The 15,202-nt window shown below is 44.1% G+C and overlaps 1 protein-coding gene across 1 annotated transcript; it reads left to right on the top strand.

Annotated features, from left to right (window-relative positions):
* The first annotated feature begins 640 nt into the window (after positions 1–640).
* LOC144703958 (putative pentatricopeptide repeat-containing protein At3g11460, mitochondrial) lies at positions 641–4,848 on the top strand. Its single transcript, XM_078576266.1, has 2 exons — positions 641–4,420; positions 4,830–4,848. Exon 1 carries the CDS (start codon positions 1,124–1,126, stop codon positions 3,341–3,343), a length of 2,220 nt encoding a protein of 739 aa, XP_078432392.1. The 5' UTR covers positions 641–1,123; the 3' UTR covers positions 3,344–4,420; positions 4,830–4,848.
* The last annotated feature ends 10,354 nt before the right edge of the window (positions 4,849–15,202 follow it).

The following is a 15,202-nucleotide window of genomic DNA, read 5'->3' on the forward strand; positions in this document are numbered from 1 at the left end:
TAAGATTTGTTCATTATCATCTTACTACCATCGGTTGTCTTCGACTCCTGCTACAGAGTGCCCGAACATGGTAGCTCCCTGCCAGTTTGACTTCTGATCGAATACTGGGTACATTTGCGGTGAAATTTGTAGTATCAGCGATCATTAGTATCCCGACCATCAACGACAGAGCGGATGTAACTCCGACTGAAATCAGCAACGATTGCTGATTCATACTGTTTAATTTCTCATTTTCGGACCTCTATCGCAACAAGTGTTCATCTCTAATTGAAGTTCTCGGTGATTTCATTCTATAATCAAGCTTCGACGGTGAAATCTTCTGTCGGGAAAGATCGGGCGCCGCCGGCAGTCTGTGAGATCCTCCTTCGTGGCGTATTCTCCACCGCCATCGACACCGGGGAAATCAGCTCGTTCATTGGTCGCCCCATTCCGGATTTCCCCTTGCAGATTCTCCCTCGATCACTCATCGGGCCTTGTTATTTATCCAGAGGGATTGCTTACCTGTGAAAGACATTTGGATTGGTATCTCAACGGTGGAAGATTCTGCCACAACTTTCTAAGGGCTTCATTGACGACCCCGCTTCCAGAACAGGTCACACGGTTCCTCTCCTTTTTACATTGCATCTTAATTACGTCTTTCAGTGCTGATTACATTGCATAATCAATTCCTTGACATTTTGCATCAAAGTCCCTGCTAGTTTTTGCGCGCAAACTGACTACGCCTAAATGTAATTGTACTCGTGTCCCTCCGCTTTCTGTCTCCTCCATATTTCCCTAAAAACCTTGCAAAGTATATTAAAAATTCAAAACTTGATTTTTTTTTCGTCTGAGATAGGGGAGGTTTATCTTCAAACGGGACAAAATAGGCAAAGTCGGGACACGGACGGGACGATTTTTACATCCTGGGACGAAAAAACTGTCCCGTCTGTATCCCTGCACTGATTCCAGACGTCGGACGACGATCCAGAACTATGGTATCAAGAGATCCAAAAGGCTAGCTTTGTCATACATGACACAACTACAATACTAATCTTTTACATGATTACATGCGATATAAAACTCTTATGAATCTCATAGTCTGAGATTTCACAGCGGCAGGTGAAGACGAATAGACGATGACGCGATGGGGGCGACCGCAACGGCCAGAACCCGGTTGCTGCAGGCGGACCCTGGCGGCGGCGCCACCGTCCGCTGGAACCTGCTCATCGCCGGCGCTTCCCGCCGCGACCCACTCGCCGCCGTCTCCCTCTACAAGTCCATGCAGTCCTCGTCGGAGCTCCGCCCTAACGACCACACCTTCCCCGCCCTGCTCCGATCCATGGCGATGCAGCCGGACCCCCTCCATCTCCGCCACTTCCACGCCCACCTCCTCCGCCTCGGCCTCCTCCGCCGCCACGCCGCCGCCGCCCTCCTCCGCGCCTACGGCGAGCTCCGCCTCCCCTGCCAATCCCGCCGCCTGTTCGACGAAATTCCCCGCCTCGACCACGACCCGGTTCTCTGGACCGGCCTCGTCTCCTCCCTCTCCGAGAACGGCCGCGTTTCAGAGGCCTTCGCCGCTCTCTCGGCGATGAGGAGCTCCGTCGGGATTGACCCCGGCGCGGCGGCGGCGGTCGTCTCCGGCGCCGGCGAGCTCCGGCAGGGTCAGCTTCTCCACGCCATGGCGATCAAGGAGGGAGTGGATGTCGCGGACCCGCGCCTGGCCAGCGCGTTCGTCCACATGTACGCCAGGCTCGGCGGCGCCGCCGCTGCCGCCGTGTGCTTCAGAGCGATTCCGGCGAGCTCGCGAGTCGCTGCCTGCTGGAACGCGGTGATCTCCGGGCTCGCCATGAACGGAGACGGGTCCGGCGCGATGGCTCTGTTCAAGGAGATGGTCGCGGGCGGGGAGGTCCCGAACCGGGTCACCCTCATCTCCGTGCTCAAGGCGGCGGCGGAGCTCGGCTCCGGCGAGGTCGCCGCGGACGTCCTCGCCTGGCTCCGGCCGCCGGCGAGCGACGTGGTGATGATGACGGCGCTGGTGGAGTTGCAGGCGACGTCCGGCGAGGTGGGCAAGGCCAGGGAAATCTTCGACGCCGTCCAGGGCAAGAACGTGGTCTGCTGGAGCGCTATGATCGGCGGGTACGAGCAAAACTCCATGCCGGAGGAAGCCATCCGTCTCTTCAGGCTGATGATGAAGGAGGGGGAGATCAGGCCAAATGCGGTCACCTTCCTGAGCCTGATTTCCGCCGGGGCCGCCGTCGGCGCCGCCGGCCTCGCCGGCGCGATACACAAGCAGGCCGCCGTCGCCGGCGCCGGAGCGGATGACCGCGTCTTCTCCGCCATGATCGGCATGTACGCGAGGTCGGGGGAGCTTCCCCTGGCGAGGAGGCTGTTCGAGGAGAGAGATCGCGGGAGGATGAGCGTAGCGGGGTGGACGGCCATGATCGGCGCGGAGGGGATCCACGGCGGGGGGAGGAGAGCTCTGGGGCTCTTCTCGGAGATGCAGGCGCGAGGATTCAAACCCAACGAAGTGACGCTCGTCGCCGTGCTGTCGGCGTGCGGCCACGCGGGGCTGGTCGAGGAAGGCGTCTCCTGCTTCGAGGCGGTGCGGAGGGGGGACTTCGGCGTGGCGGCGAACGAGAGGCACTACGCCTGCGCGGTCGATCTGCTGGGGAGGGCGGGGAAGTTGGAGGAGGCCATGTCCATGGTAGAGACGATGCCCGTGGAGGCCGACCTCCCCGTTTGGGGATCGCTGCTCGGAGCCTGCAGAATCCACGGAAACGTCGGCATAGCGAAGAAGGTGGAGGGGAGAATGAAGGGTCTGCTGCGGGACGGGTGGGGGAGCGCGGGTCACCTCGTCCTCCTCGCCAACCTGTACAAGCAAGGAGGAAGGAGAGACGAGGCGGTCAGAGTCCGAGCGGAGCTGATGTGCAGCCCGCTGAGGAAGATCCCCGGGCGGAGCTTCGTGGCGGTGGGGAAGGTGGCGCGTGGGTTCACGGCGGGGGACGCAAGCCATGAAGAGTCGGAGCTGATATACGCGGAGCTGAGAGAGTTGGACGTGAAGGTGAGGGAGATGGGCTATGCCCGGAAGAGGAGATGGGATGGAAGGGAAGAAGAGGAGGGGGAGGAAGACGGGCGGTTCCACAGCGAGCGGCTGGCGATGGCTTTTGGGATCATGATAAGTCGGCGGGGGGGCGGGGCAGAAACGGGGCCGATGAGGATCATGAAGAATCTCAGGGTCTGCGAGGACTGCCACGAGTATACCAAGGCCGTGGGAAAGGTGATCGGGAGGGAGCTCATCGTCAGGGACTCCCGCCGATTCCACCACTTCAAGGACGGGTTCTGCTCCTGCGGGGATTTCTGGTGAAGAAGGAAAAGAGTCAGTATTTTCGAGAAGATGAAGAATCAGGAATTTCAAGAAGAAGAAGAATCGAGATTTTCAACAAGAAGACAGGAAGCAAGAATTTCATGAAGAAGAAGAAAAGATTTTCAAGAACAGGAAGAATCAAGACTTCAAATCGGAAGAGAGAGTGAGACTTGAGCAGAGAAAATAAGAGTAGGCGTGGAAGATGGAAAAGCAAATCCAACTGAATTCGATCAAACTGGAGATACAGAGGATTGTGAAGATTTTTAAGAGCGATTTGCCACCAAACTATTCATCTAAGTTAAAAGATCGCCAATTTAGGAAAGACACCAGATTTTCACATCAGGATGGAGCCACCTATTGATCTATCTCCAAGTGTAGGGGCCCAAAGTATGCGGCATTCATGCACAGAGGCCTGCGTGTTAACTGTAGGGACATGTCTAGTGCTGTACTCGTAATTGGAGATTGAGTTCTTAAGTGAGAACACTATGAACACGCACTATGGGTGGTGAGGCCCGATCGTGATCTTTAAAGCCAAGGCCCGTTGAGCTCGTGCTCGTCGCGCGCAATGGCAGCGGATCAGGGTAAGGTTGCACAAGGGTTGGACGTGTGGGGCCGCGTGCTCCCAGTGGCGACTACGTCGAGCGTGGAATGACATCATGCGGTGCCGCTTGCGTATCGCATGCTTCCATCATCAGCTGAGAGAGGGAAACCAGACAGCTGATGCCCTCGCCAACCATGCGGTACACTCTCGCACCCACTCCACTCTTTTCTATTCTTGGCAGGAGCTTCTGCCCATGGCCCGAGGATGTCATCGGCTCGACCGTCTTGGCCTGCCCTCCCTCTGCACACGCCGCCTCCTCGCGACACCAGGCCCGCGGGATTGGAGGATCGCCTGGAGCGCTGGCGTACGAGGCGTGGACCGCTCACGCCTCGACTAGAGTGTCACTCCGCCCACTCCGAGCACACATGACGACGACGAAGAACCACCCTGACTAGAGTGCCACCAAGCGCTACAATGACCTCGTGGAATCGCTCCGGAGAAACGACGACGAACACACTTCCTCGAGCGTCCGCGAGGTATCACTCATGTATCTTTTCTTTTCCCTAACTATGGGCGTGGACGAGTGGGATCCGAGTGTAATTGGGATATATATACTCGATCCATGCCCACAAACATTGAAAAACACTACACTTTATAAATAAAAACCCCCTGGGTGGCATCCAGGGCACGGATAGATTGGACTACGGGCACAACCCTAGGGTTGGACGTACCCGGCACCGTGATTTTTGCCAAAAAAAAAGGACGTGTGGGGCTGCGAGAGGTACGCGCACGCGGGCGATAGTGCCGCGCGCGTGCAGGGGACACACAGGCTGGACGGCAGAGGTGCATGCGCTAAGGGGATAGCATGCACATGTCGTGCGCACTTCTTGTGTGGGGCACTGGGTGGGAGACTTCCCGCTTGGAGACTAAGGCATTTGTGCACAGAGAACGCCGGGACGGTGTGGGGTGCGTGGCGCTCCTGCGGGAAACACTGAGCGCATCGCACTTAGCTTGGGGCGTCGAGCATAGTGATGCCTACGCGGGCTGTGCACAATGGTGTTAGCACGGGTGCTTGGCGTGCGGAGCGCCAAGGCTGGGGTTGGACTGGCAAGGGTGTCGAGTGCCAAGGCCCACGGGAACGCGGCGCCCGACCCAGGGGCACGTGTGTTGTTGCAGTGCGGGTAGGTGCGCGTGCAGGGCTGTGAGCCTTAAGGGCAAGGGCGATACTACTCAGGTGCGCGGTGCCTCATCTCGTTACTTTGGTATCTTCCCCGGTCTTCCCCCATGTAATCACTACGACTACGATATAATCCTTTCTGATAGTTAATGCAATGACCGTATTCATGTATGGGGTTGCATCCCCACCTTCTCTCCTAACCTTTTCTAAATATTCTTAAGCTAGCCTCAGTTTGACTCCTGTCGGTACTTCCTCACACTTTTTGGTCTTCTTTGGATTTGTAAACATTCTCCCGACTTGGTCTGTTCTTCTATGGATTTCCATTAAACTTATTTATGATCACTCATCAGATGCGATGATGGGCACGTTCTTTGACTGAACATCAACGGACAAGTCATCAATGGTAAGATACCAAATAACATTATTGCAATTGTTGTAATTATCACCTATACAATTCATCAATCCATGTTTTTAATATCGTTTTTTTTCTCCTCACGCTCCTCACGCTCCTCACGCTCAGCTTATAGATTTGAAATATTGAGATATTGTAAAGAACCTATAATAGCTTGTTCTATGCATGTGCATATGTTGTCCCTTTATACTATAAATAACTATGTTAAGAAATCATGAGGCTCAGGTGCCTTATTCCTTTGAAGGGAAGATACCACATCCTTGATCTCTTCTTCGGCGGGTATGACCGTGAGGGCCATATTTTCCAAATGTATCCCAAGGCATGAGATGAAGGCCATATTACATGTCAATGTAACTTTATTTGGATACAATTTATATGTTTTAGACTCATTAAACTTGATTGTGTTATATCATTGTCTGGATTAACTAAAATTCATGTATAACTTATTAATTTTCATTTATGTTCATTATCAACATTTTTAACTAAGACTGCTTGATTTCTTTGAAGTTAACCTTTTATACTAGTAGCAATTATATTATAGATCCATGTGTATATTAATTTACAGGAACTAAATGGCAAAAATTATCAGATTTACTGATTTGAAAATGTAGAGCATTCCTTGAATTAATTTGTTTGGCAAATAAGCTTAAAGGGGTGAACTGTGATTTTGGACTGCAAGAGGAGCATGCAGAGTTGTATGGGACAAAAACTGATTGACCCATTAAGACCTAAATTACTTTCTAAAATAAGATAGAAAAATATAGGGGATGCCCTCAACAAATAAATGAGAAAAGATATCAAGGAGAATGAGTAGAAGAACTTGGCGGGGTATTTTAATAATTATTCCCTATGAATAAGTACTCTCTCCTTTCATTTTTCCCTAACTGTGGATGTGCTCAACCAAGGCTGGCTAGCAGGTAAATGCTCTCTGGGACCAAGGTGACAAGATGAAAACGAAGGGGGAAGTAGTTTTATGATGTGTTTTTAATCCCTTCTCTCATTTAAATTGGAAAATGCCTGTCCAGGGAAAAAGTAAGGACACGAATTTGGGAGGACACATTGAGCGCATGGTAAAGGATCATTTAAGTTATAGGATCTTATATCCACATTTCCATCATTTTTTAATCCATTTTCTCTGTTACATTTTTCCTATCAAAATGCCTACTTCCATCAATTTCTCTCTTTATAATTGTATTTTTTTCCTCTCCAGAACCTTATCCCTATACTTAGATAATAACCCTATTTTGTTAAACAAATCCACCATCTGCACCTCCAAACTCCATTTACATCATTACCTTCGTTATCCCTTCAGTTTTCTCTCTGTTAATTTCTCTATTTAGACCCTCCTTCATCTCAACTGTTTTTCTTAAAATAAAACAGAAAACCATGCCGTTCAAACCTTCATAAATAGGGTTTCCCCATCATTTTTCACACTCCACGCTTGCAAGGGTGCATTGAGTAGCATAAAAGCAACATGTGTGACATTGTACCCAACATCCATGTAGGGGTCAGTGGATGCCCACTGGTTCAAAAGGAGCCCATTTACAGATTTAGCTAAATTTTGGCCGAGTCCAGAACAGACTTGTTCCCTGCAGAACTTGTTGACTTGGCTTAACAAAGCCATCCAACCCTGTGGTACACACCCCTCGCCAAAAGCCCAGGACTGTGTGCCCACTAATAACATCAAATAAGGTCAGTGAAATATATTTGAATACTTCATTTTTACTAATTGTTCTGGTTTTGACTTGCACTACTCAAAATTTAAGGTAGAAAGGATTATATTATTAACCATTTTCCCAGGTCCTATGTTTATGTATTTTATTGATAGTGAAACTAATCTTGACTCCTTAGATTTAAGTGGATTTTCTTAAATAATTTTTGAGTTTTTTTTAAATATTGAACTTAGGTGAATAAATTGGAAAATTTTGGATGCAAATGGGAGGAACAGAAAAGCCAACGCCATGTCCTAGACCATAAAAATAAACACAAGGCATTGATCAGATCTCAAGTAGTGGCTCAATGCATAAGAAGCTTATTCTTCAAGCCCATTTAAGACATTTTAAAAACCATGTTCGATAAAGGGAAACATGGTGGAACTAACCCAAAATTTGAATTTGAAAAGTCCATTTTCAAATATGGAAAGGGTGATAAACTCAAAAACAAGGGTTTAATTCATCTTCTTTTGGGGTTTTCAATGTTTTTGAGTTAAATACATGGGAGTGATGATAACAAGATAAGAAAATAAATACATGGGAGTGGTGAGATGAAAAGAATGATTCATGTAGGGGGATGACAAGTGAGACGATGATGAGAGGGGGACATGTGAGAGGTCATTGAATGCTCAAAGGCGACAAGTTATTCTAGAATGGAATGATAAAAGTGATTTATGCTGGAAATTATGCCGAGAAGAACCAAGGTAAGTCAATGATACTCACCATTGATCCTTAAGTTCCACCAGGATCTTAGGAATTGATGAGTGCATGTAAGCTACTCCTCTTCCATATTGCAACTTCTCAAACACCCAGGACACCGGGAAACAACTTGATAGATATTAGAAACTCACTAGAATTTGAATTAGCCCACAAGTATATGAAGCAAGTTTAAGGATGAATTTTGCAAGGATCCATGCCTCTACTTGCATATTAGACGGCATGGATGGAAAGACAGGATGAGGAGGAAGCGACCCTCAAAATTTGACTTCAATCAGCCTATTAATAAATCATTGTGTGATACGGCTGCAATTTGCTTCATGCACTGTCAACACATCAGCCCATTAATTGTAGACATCAGTTTTTAAGATATCTAGCTAAATTTTTAAAGAATCTTTTCACATGTTATGTTTGGTATAACGTGAAAGAAATTATTTAGGAATATTAGACCGCATGGATGGAAAGACGGGATGAGGAGGAAGCGACCTTCAAAATTTGACTTCAATCAGCTTATTAATAAATCATTGTGTGATATGGCTGCAATTTGCTTCATGCAGTGTCAACACATCAGCCCATTAATTGTAGACATCAGTTTTTAAGATATCTAGCTAAATTTTTAAAGAATCTTTTCACATGTTATGTTTGGTATAACGTGAAAGAAATTATTTAGGAATACAATTAAGTTCATTAATTCCCGCCTAATGAGGACTTAGGAGATAGTAAATAACCAATAGGTGGGTGAGGATAGACAATCTATACACAAAGGGGACATCTTTGACCAGTCTAGACGTAAGTCAAGTAGACATCCAAATCCAATCAGTCTAGACCAGTCTACACTCCAGGTAGAAACTTTTCATTCTTGACATGGTTCTTATTTAATACTTATTTCTCATGGAATAATATATAAACCACTTTTGAAAAACATTTTCCATATGGTAAATAGTGTTTAAAGCAAAAATGATATCTATATATCAGAATCTAAGATACAGACATAGATGTCCAAAACCAGATATCAGATCTGAGAACAGAAATTGGAAATCAATTTCTGCTACTTTCATCCACCACAGTCATGACCAATTTGACATCAAACCCAATATACAACATTGGGTAAACATATAGTAGATGTATGATATCCCATAACTGCCATCTTGATGCTCCTAGATATGTTGTAATGAATATCTAAAATCATTTGGGATATTCATGGTGGTAATGGCCTGGTAATGAAGTAGGTTAGAGTGATCTCCCAACCTCATTCTTTCTTTCTATGATCTCACGTAGACATAATGATGTAACACGACGTGCTCGGGTCGTCACGTTGCACCACTAGGGTAGCTACGATGGGCGGATTGCTAAGTAATAGAAGTGCAAGCAATTTTAAAGGGGAAATTGAACGAGAAATTGCAGCGGCCACTGATAGGGGACGAGGGGCAGAAGTCGACACTGAGGATGTCGAGCCTTGCCCACGCTCCCAGTGACCCAAGGAACCAGCTCGAAGACCGACAGAGTGGGGGATGTGTCACCGTCCGGTGGCGTCTGTACCGTCGCCCATAACTAGCTAATCCGTTACCGTCAAGGAAGATTCTACCACGAGATGGTGGCTATTCCTATGTAGTAGTCAAAGAATCTCACTAGGCAGAGGAGCAGTGAAGACCCAGGACTGAACGAAGTGACTATTCTGCGGGAGGCAGGATGAACCTGGGAGAGTCGGAGCTGCAGGTCCGAGAGATGACGGGCGTGGGCGAGAACAAGGGCATGGCTAGGGCTCCGGCTTCCCAGGGCCTCTGGTGATGGGTTTGGAGTGTCGAAGCTGTAAACCCAATAGACGTCAGGGCGTCCATGGGGCAGAGTACCGAGCTTGGACTTCGGCTTTTCAAGGGCCTCAGTGGATGGATTCTGAGCAAGAATGAGTGGCGTCAAGATGAGCAACTCCCTCGATGGGCAGGTGTTGGAGGGCGGAGAAGTGTTTGGGGAGTGCAAGCCGCTACTGCCGCGCGTTCACACTAGGCTGACCGCGCTTCGGGAGGTCAACAGAGCGAGTCTGTCTATCCCAACCGGCAACAGCTGATTGTTTATGTCACAACTGGACAGAGTCATATCCCGAACACCGGCGACTACTGAATCTTGTATCAGACCCACCGCCAACAGAAGGACAGTACGACTGCGATCGGCGATGAAAGAAAAGGGGTTGTTCCTAGAGGGGTTCCCGAAAAGGGGTTCCACGATCCCGAAAAGGGGTTCAAAACGACGCCCTCCCTTTCCCTTTATAGCAAAAGAGAAAGGCGGGGCGGGGATCAAAAGGGTGCCCTAGTGGGCTCTTCTAGGGGGAAGGTCTTAGTGGGCTTCTTACCCTTCCCCTAAAGGGTGATTCAAGGGGGGAAGAAAACAGGCATGGTCTTCCCCACCTTTTCAAAAGGAGTGGACAAAAAGAGAAGACGCACAACTCATGGGATATGGGGGGAGGACACACGCACAGACAGGAGGGGGTCGTCCCTCAGTTCAGTAGCAATGAAAATAAAACCAGCTATGTGACGAGGAACTTCCGTAAAACCCACAAAGGACCTCTAAAGAATATAAAACTGCACGAATACGAAATAAAACAACACGACACGGATACAATTTTAAACCTCGTAGTGGAAGTTCGGATTCTTTATGTCGGCTCGGGCTCCACAATGAGGCTGGTATTGAGTCGGGGCGTGTTCAACGGCATGGCCCTCCATCACATAATGAATTTGTCCAGTGTTTTCGAATGTGTCATGAGATGGAAATTTTTCTTCCTCCAAAAGTGGTTCAAACGGACCAAAAAATGGATTTTGTAGTGATCTATACCTGTTCATGTGTAGTCAACCAATATCAGGTAGTGATTCTCCTTAGAATGCATGATCAATGGCTCTCCTTTGAGTAGCAGTATGAGTTCTCAGTACTTAGGTGAGATACCTAAGATTCTGTGAATAGGTATGTGTAGGAAATTTCACTTTTATCAATGCAAAAAGATCTACACTTTTAAATCTCTCCTTTCATCCATATTATTTCTTCTCTGGTCAATTAACTCACAAACCCAACCAATAGGTTACCAATGTTGAGATAAAGGTGATATAGTTTGTTCAATGGTAAGTGAAAACCAAGAATTTACCAAATACTAGTTGGATGTACCTACATGTGCTATTAGAAATTCGAAACCACACATATGAATATAATCAGAGAAAGATCATATACATTGCAATTGCTTGAGATACATATTTGGCCAGAAAGTTAGAATTAAATCAAGCTACCAAAAATTATCAACCCTTGAAAATTATTTTCAAGTGATCCTAACCCTGTCAAGTTTGACCTTCCATATTCTAGTTTCATGGATGTAATTATGCTTATTTTAAAATATTATATATAATTTATATAGGGAATTAATTGATACATTTGGAAGAGTGAGCATCAATGTATGAATTGATTGCATCAAAGTATTATTTAAGATGATAATTCATCATTTAATCTTTAAATTATGCTTCTCTTTGGATCAAATACCGGATTTACATGAATTACACATTTTAATCTCATCAAGCATCAATATATGCATTTTGTGTGTTTCTCACATTTTGGATGGTTTACTTCTCACATTTTGGATACTTATTTTGGGGCAAGGGAATAGGACAGAGATCACGGTATGGATGCAATGATAATGACAAGGAGGGCCAGATAATGACATGCTATCAAATTTGGCACAGAGCCAAATAATGTTTCAAGTATCTAAAGGAACATTGGCCAGTATTTCTGATGATTCATGCATCTAGGAAGTCAAACCAGTCAATTCCCTATTGATAGGGAAATGAGCCGAGATCCGATTCTACTCTTTGCATAGGTTGCATTCAGTATGATTTTAGATATTTGAGGGTTTAGAAATCTAGAGGATTGAATTATTGTTCTAAGGGAGAAAATTTGGAGATAAAAGGACTTGAAATGAGAGAGAGATGTGAGGATTTGAGTCTTTTGGGAGTTTTGTACAGTTTTCCTTAATTTGTACAAAAAACTCCATGAACCAATGGTACACGGCATTTTAAAATGGATAATTGAATGCGCTGCAAAGTTTCAAAGGTACATGGCATTGTCCAATCGATAATAGAGTGTGTCACAAAGTATGGAAGGTACATGGCGTTATCCAATGGATAATTGAGTGCCTTCTTTTAGTTAAAGAAAGAGGAGACTGTCGTGCCTAATTAGGGTGTGACATGTGTCATATCTTGGGGATCATTTGATCAAAAGATGATCAACCAGCCCAAAATGCTCCGACTGGAGACATTAATAACTTTAGATCCATAGCTCCGATTGGGCTGAAATTTTAATGGCAGCTTCCCTTTGACACTATCTTTCATTTCCTATGTGTGATCATGATTTTGAGCTTAAAATATTTTATAAATTTAAAAAATGAGAAAAATGTTTTCTAAACCTAAGTAAACTTCATATAAACCCAAACTTTGTCTCTCCTGAAGGCTTTTTTGCTCCCCCCTTTAGCAAGAGGCTACCACAAGAAAATGGAGATGTGCAAGGCCCAACTTTAGAATTATTGGATGCTAATTGTCATGGAAGCAATATTGAAGCAAGGAACACAGTCCTAGCTTATTTAGGATCACGCGGCCTAGGATGAGCACGTGACAACAGGGTTTGTGGAAGGATTCATATCCTTTCTATGTTTATAATCTCTTACGTTGGTACTATAGATGTTATTTTTTTCTACTTTAATTTTATTTGTATCATTTCGTGAGAAAAATACCTAAAAATATCACATTTTGTCTATCTTCATAATCTCTCTTTTATTTATCATTCCTATCACCAATATCCCTCCAAAAAACTTTTTTACTGCCTCATCATGTACCTAATTATATATAAATTCAACTCCCTAACTCTCTAACATCTTATCTTCCATAATTTTTCCATCTCCCATCTAAAGTCACATTCGAATAATCAACTTTTTTCTCTCTCATCACCGAGAAATTACTCAATCTCATTACCTAAGTTCCCTGAGGATCGACCCCTGCTTACACATTATACGAGGAGAGGAATATAAATTTATTGCATGACACTCAAATCACAACAATGACATAATTAAAAGACATAAAATACAATTTCATTAGAGGTGGATCAGGATAATTGGGTCTTAATTTTCTGATAACAAAACCTTTGGTTATGCCTGGAGAAGCAGCTAAGGAAGCCTCCACTAGCCTCCAATGTGCAAGTGAAAGAAGCCATTTCAGTAAATGAGCAAATATAACCTATGACTTTATACAAGACATGTTTTCTAGTCTGCTATTGTCTTTTAAGTTCAGTGTGAAGGGTCAGATGACAAGAATATACGATAGCAAGCTTTAAGTATACCTGGCATGAAGCTTGTGTCGTGAGATTTTTTTCAAATTCCATGTTATGATCTGTCATTCAAATCTTCGTAAGAAAATCAGACCATGAGATTCAAATACCCTCATCATACAAATTTTTTATTCAAGATTCTTATTCAGCGGTGGAGTTTGACAAGAATGGTGATTGAGGGGGGAGGAGGGGTCCATAGTTCCAAGCTGTGATTTGATGTCATCCTCTTAGTTGACCAAGGGTGCTCTAAATAATGAGTCCATGCATGTAATTTAGTCACGGTCATTGGTGATCGACCCCTACTCCTGAATGACAGATTTCAGCAAGGGGATACAGAGATTCAATTGTGTCTTTGACATAGGAACTCCCAGAAGAAATCCATTGAATCAAAGGTACACAGGGCCCTTTGGTATATTCTGAAGCATATTTTCAATGAAGAAATATGAGCATTCAGAAATCCCACTATGGTGCCAAAGGAGTCTAGGAAGACCAGAATTTGTGCTATAACATAGCACAGAATTAAGAGAACCACAATGACATTAGGTATCGGCAATCAGCTGCCCTTTCACTATGAAGCGTGAAATCAGAGGTGATTTTAGTAATGGATCTTCTCTTGGATGAATATTAATTTTGAATTATAATAAAGAATAATTTTGAAAGCAAAATTTCAAAGAGAGCCTCATTGAGGAATTTTATTGAACAAGTTGGGGCACTTTTAAATTACTCAAATTAATTTGCTTTATTAATAACACAGTTCCCTGGTCAATGATGCAAAATTGATAAAATTAAGGGGTGTAATTTATATGTCATTGTTTTTTATTTTTTTAATTAAAAAACATTTTATTATTTTTTAACTCGAGATTTATAGTTGTGATTAGATACATTTAATTTGGAGTTACAAGAGAAGAGAAATGTATACTAAGGTTATAATTCAAAGGATAATAAGTAAATGATTATAAAATAATCTAGACGAAGGAGCTAGATAGTGATAATATTGATAAAAGAATTATATAGCTATGAAATAATAAGGAAAATAATATTAATATTAATTAAGTTATGTATTTATGAGATTGATAAATATGGTGTTATGCAGCAAAAAAGTGTATAGATAAAATACAGGGATGAGAATAGTAGGTATTTTATGTTTTTAGGAGATTAAATGTTTCTATATTAAATGGACATGAAAGGTGGAGTTATGTGGGAATAAAATAATTAAATATTACTATTAGAAATAAAAAGATACATATTTAATGTTTCTTAAGCCATACGAATAAAGAAATAGGGAGAAAATAAATGGGGGTAAATGGAATAATAGGGCACTAATGGATAACTAAGAGACATTGACAAAGAAAATGGTTATATTTTCTTGGAGAATGAGAATATAGATAACTCTATTGATTTGGATAGTAATTTAATATAATCATAATATAAAGTCAGAGAGAATATATTAAATAAAATTTAGAAATAGAGATTGTTGCCAAGGCACAGAAATCATTGATGAGTTGGTATTTCTGGATTAAAACTTTCAGTGAGATGGTTTCAATGAAACTTTAATTAAAAACTAACTCTAAATGTTTATCCATAAGAAGATCAAATTATCGAGTTATTATTTAATTCATGACTCAAATTGAATGGGGGCATTGATTGCTGCCCCCTAACATTGATGTGCTTCCTCATTTTTTGTTAGCACAAATTCAGACATTCTTAAGCTTATCTCACTTAAGCTTGGAAGGGGTCTCCAAACAATTTCTGAGATCCAAGATAAAAGATGGATGTAAAAATGATGAAACTCTTCTTCTATGGGTTGGGAAGGACCTCTATGTACTATAGGTTTTATGTGGTGCTCTGAGGTCACCTGACAGCAGTTGTATTAAATATAAGTGTTCTCATCACTGGAATCCACTGTCCTGTTGATCAAAGGAATAGATAGGGGTGGAAATTGACGATACCG

Source organism: Wolffia australiana, chromosome 5 (genome assembly GCF_029677425.1).
Source record: "Wolffia australiana isolate 7733 chromosome 5, ASM2967742v1".
Classification (NCBI taxonomy): domain Eukaryota; kingdom Viridiplantae; phylum Streptophyta; class Magnoliopsida; order Alismatales; family Araceae; genus Wolffia; species Wolffia australiana.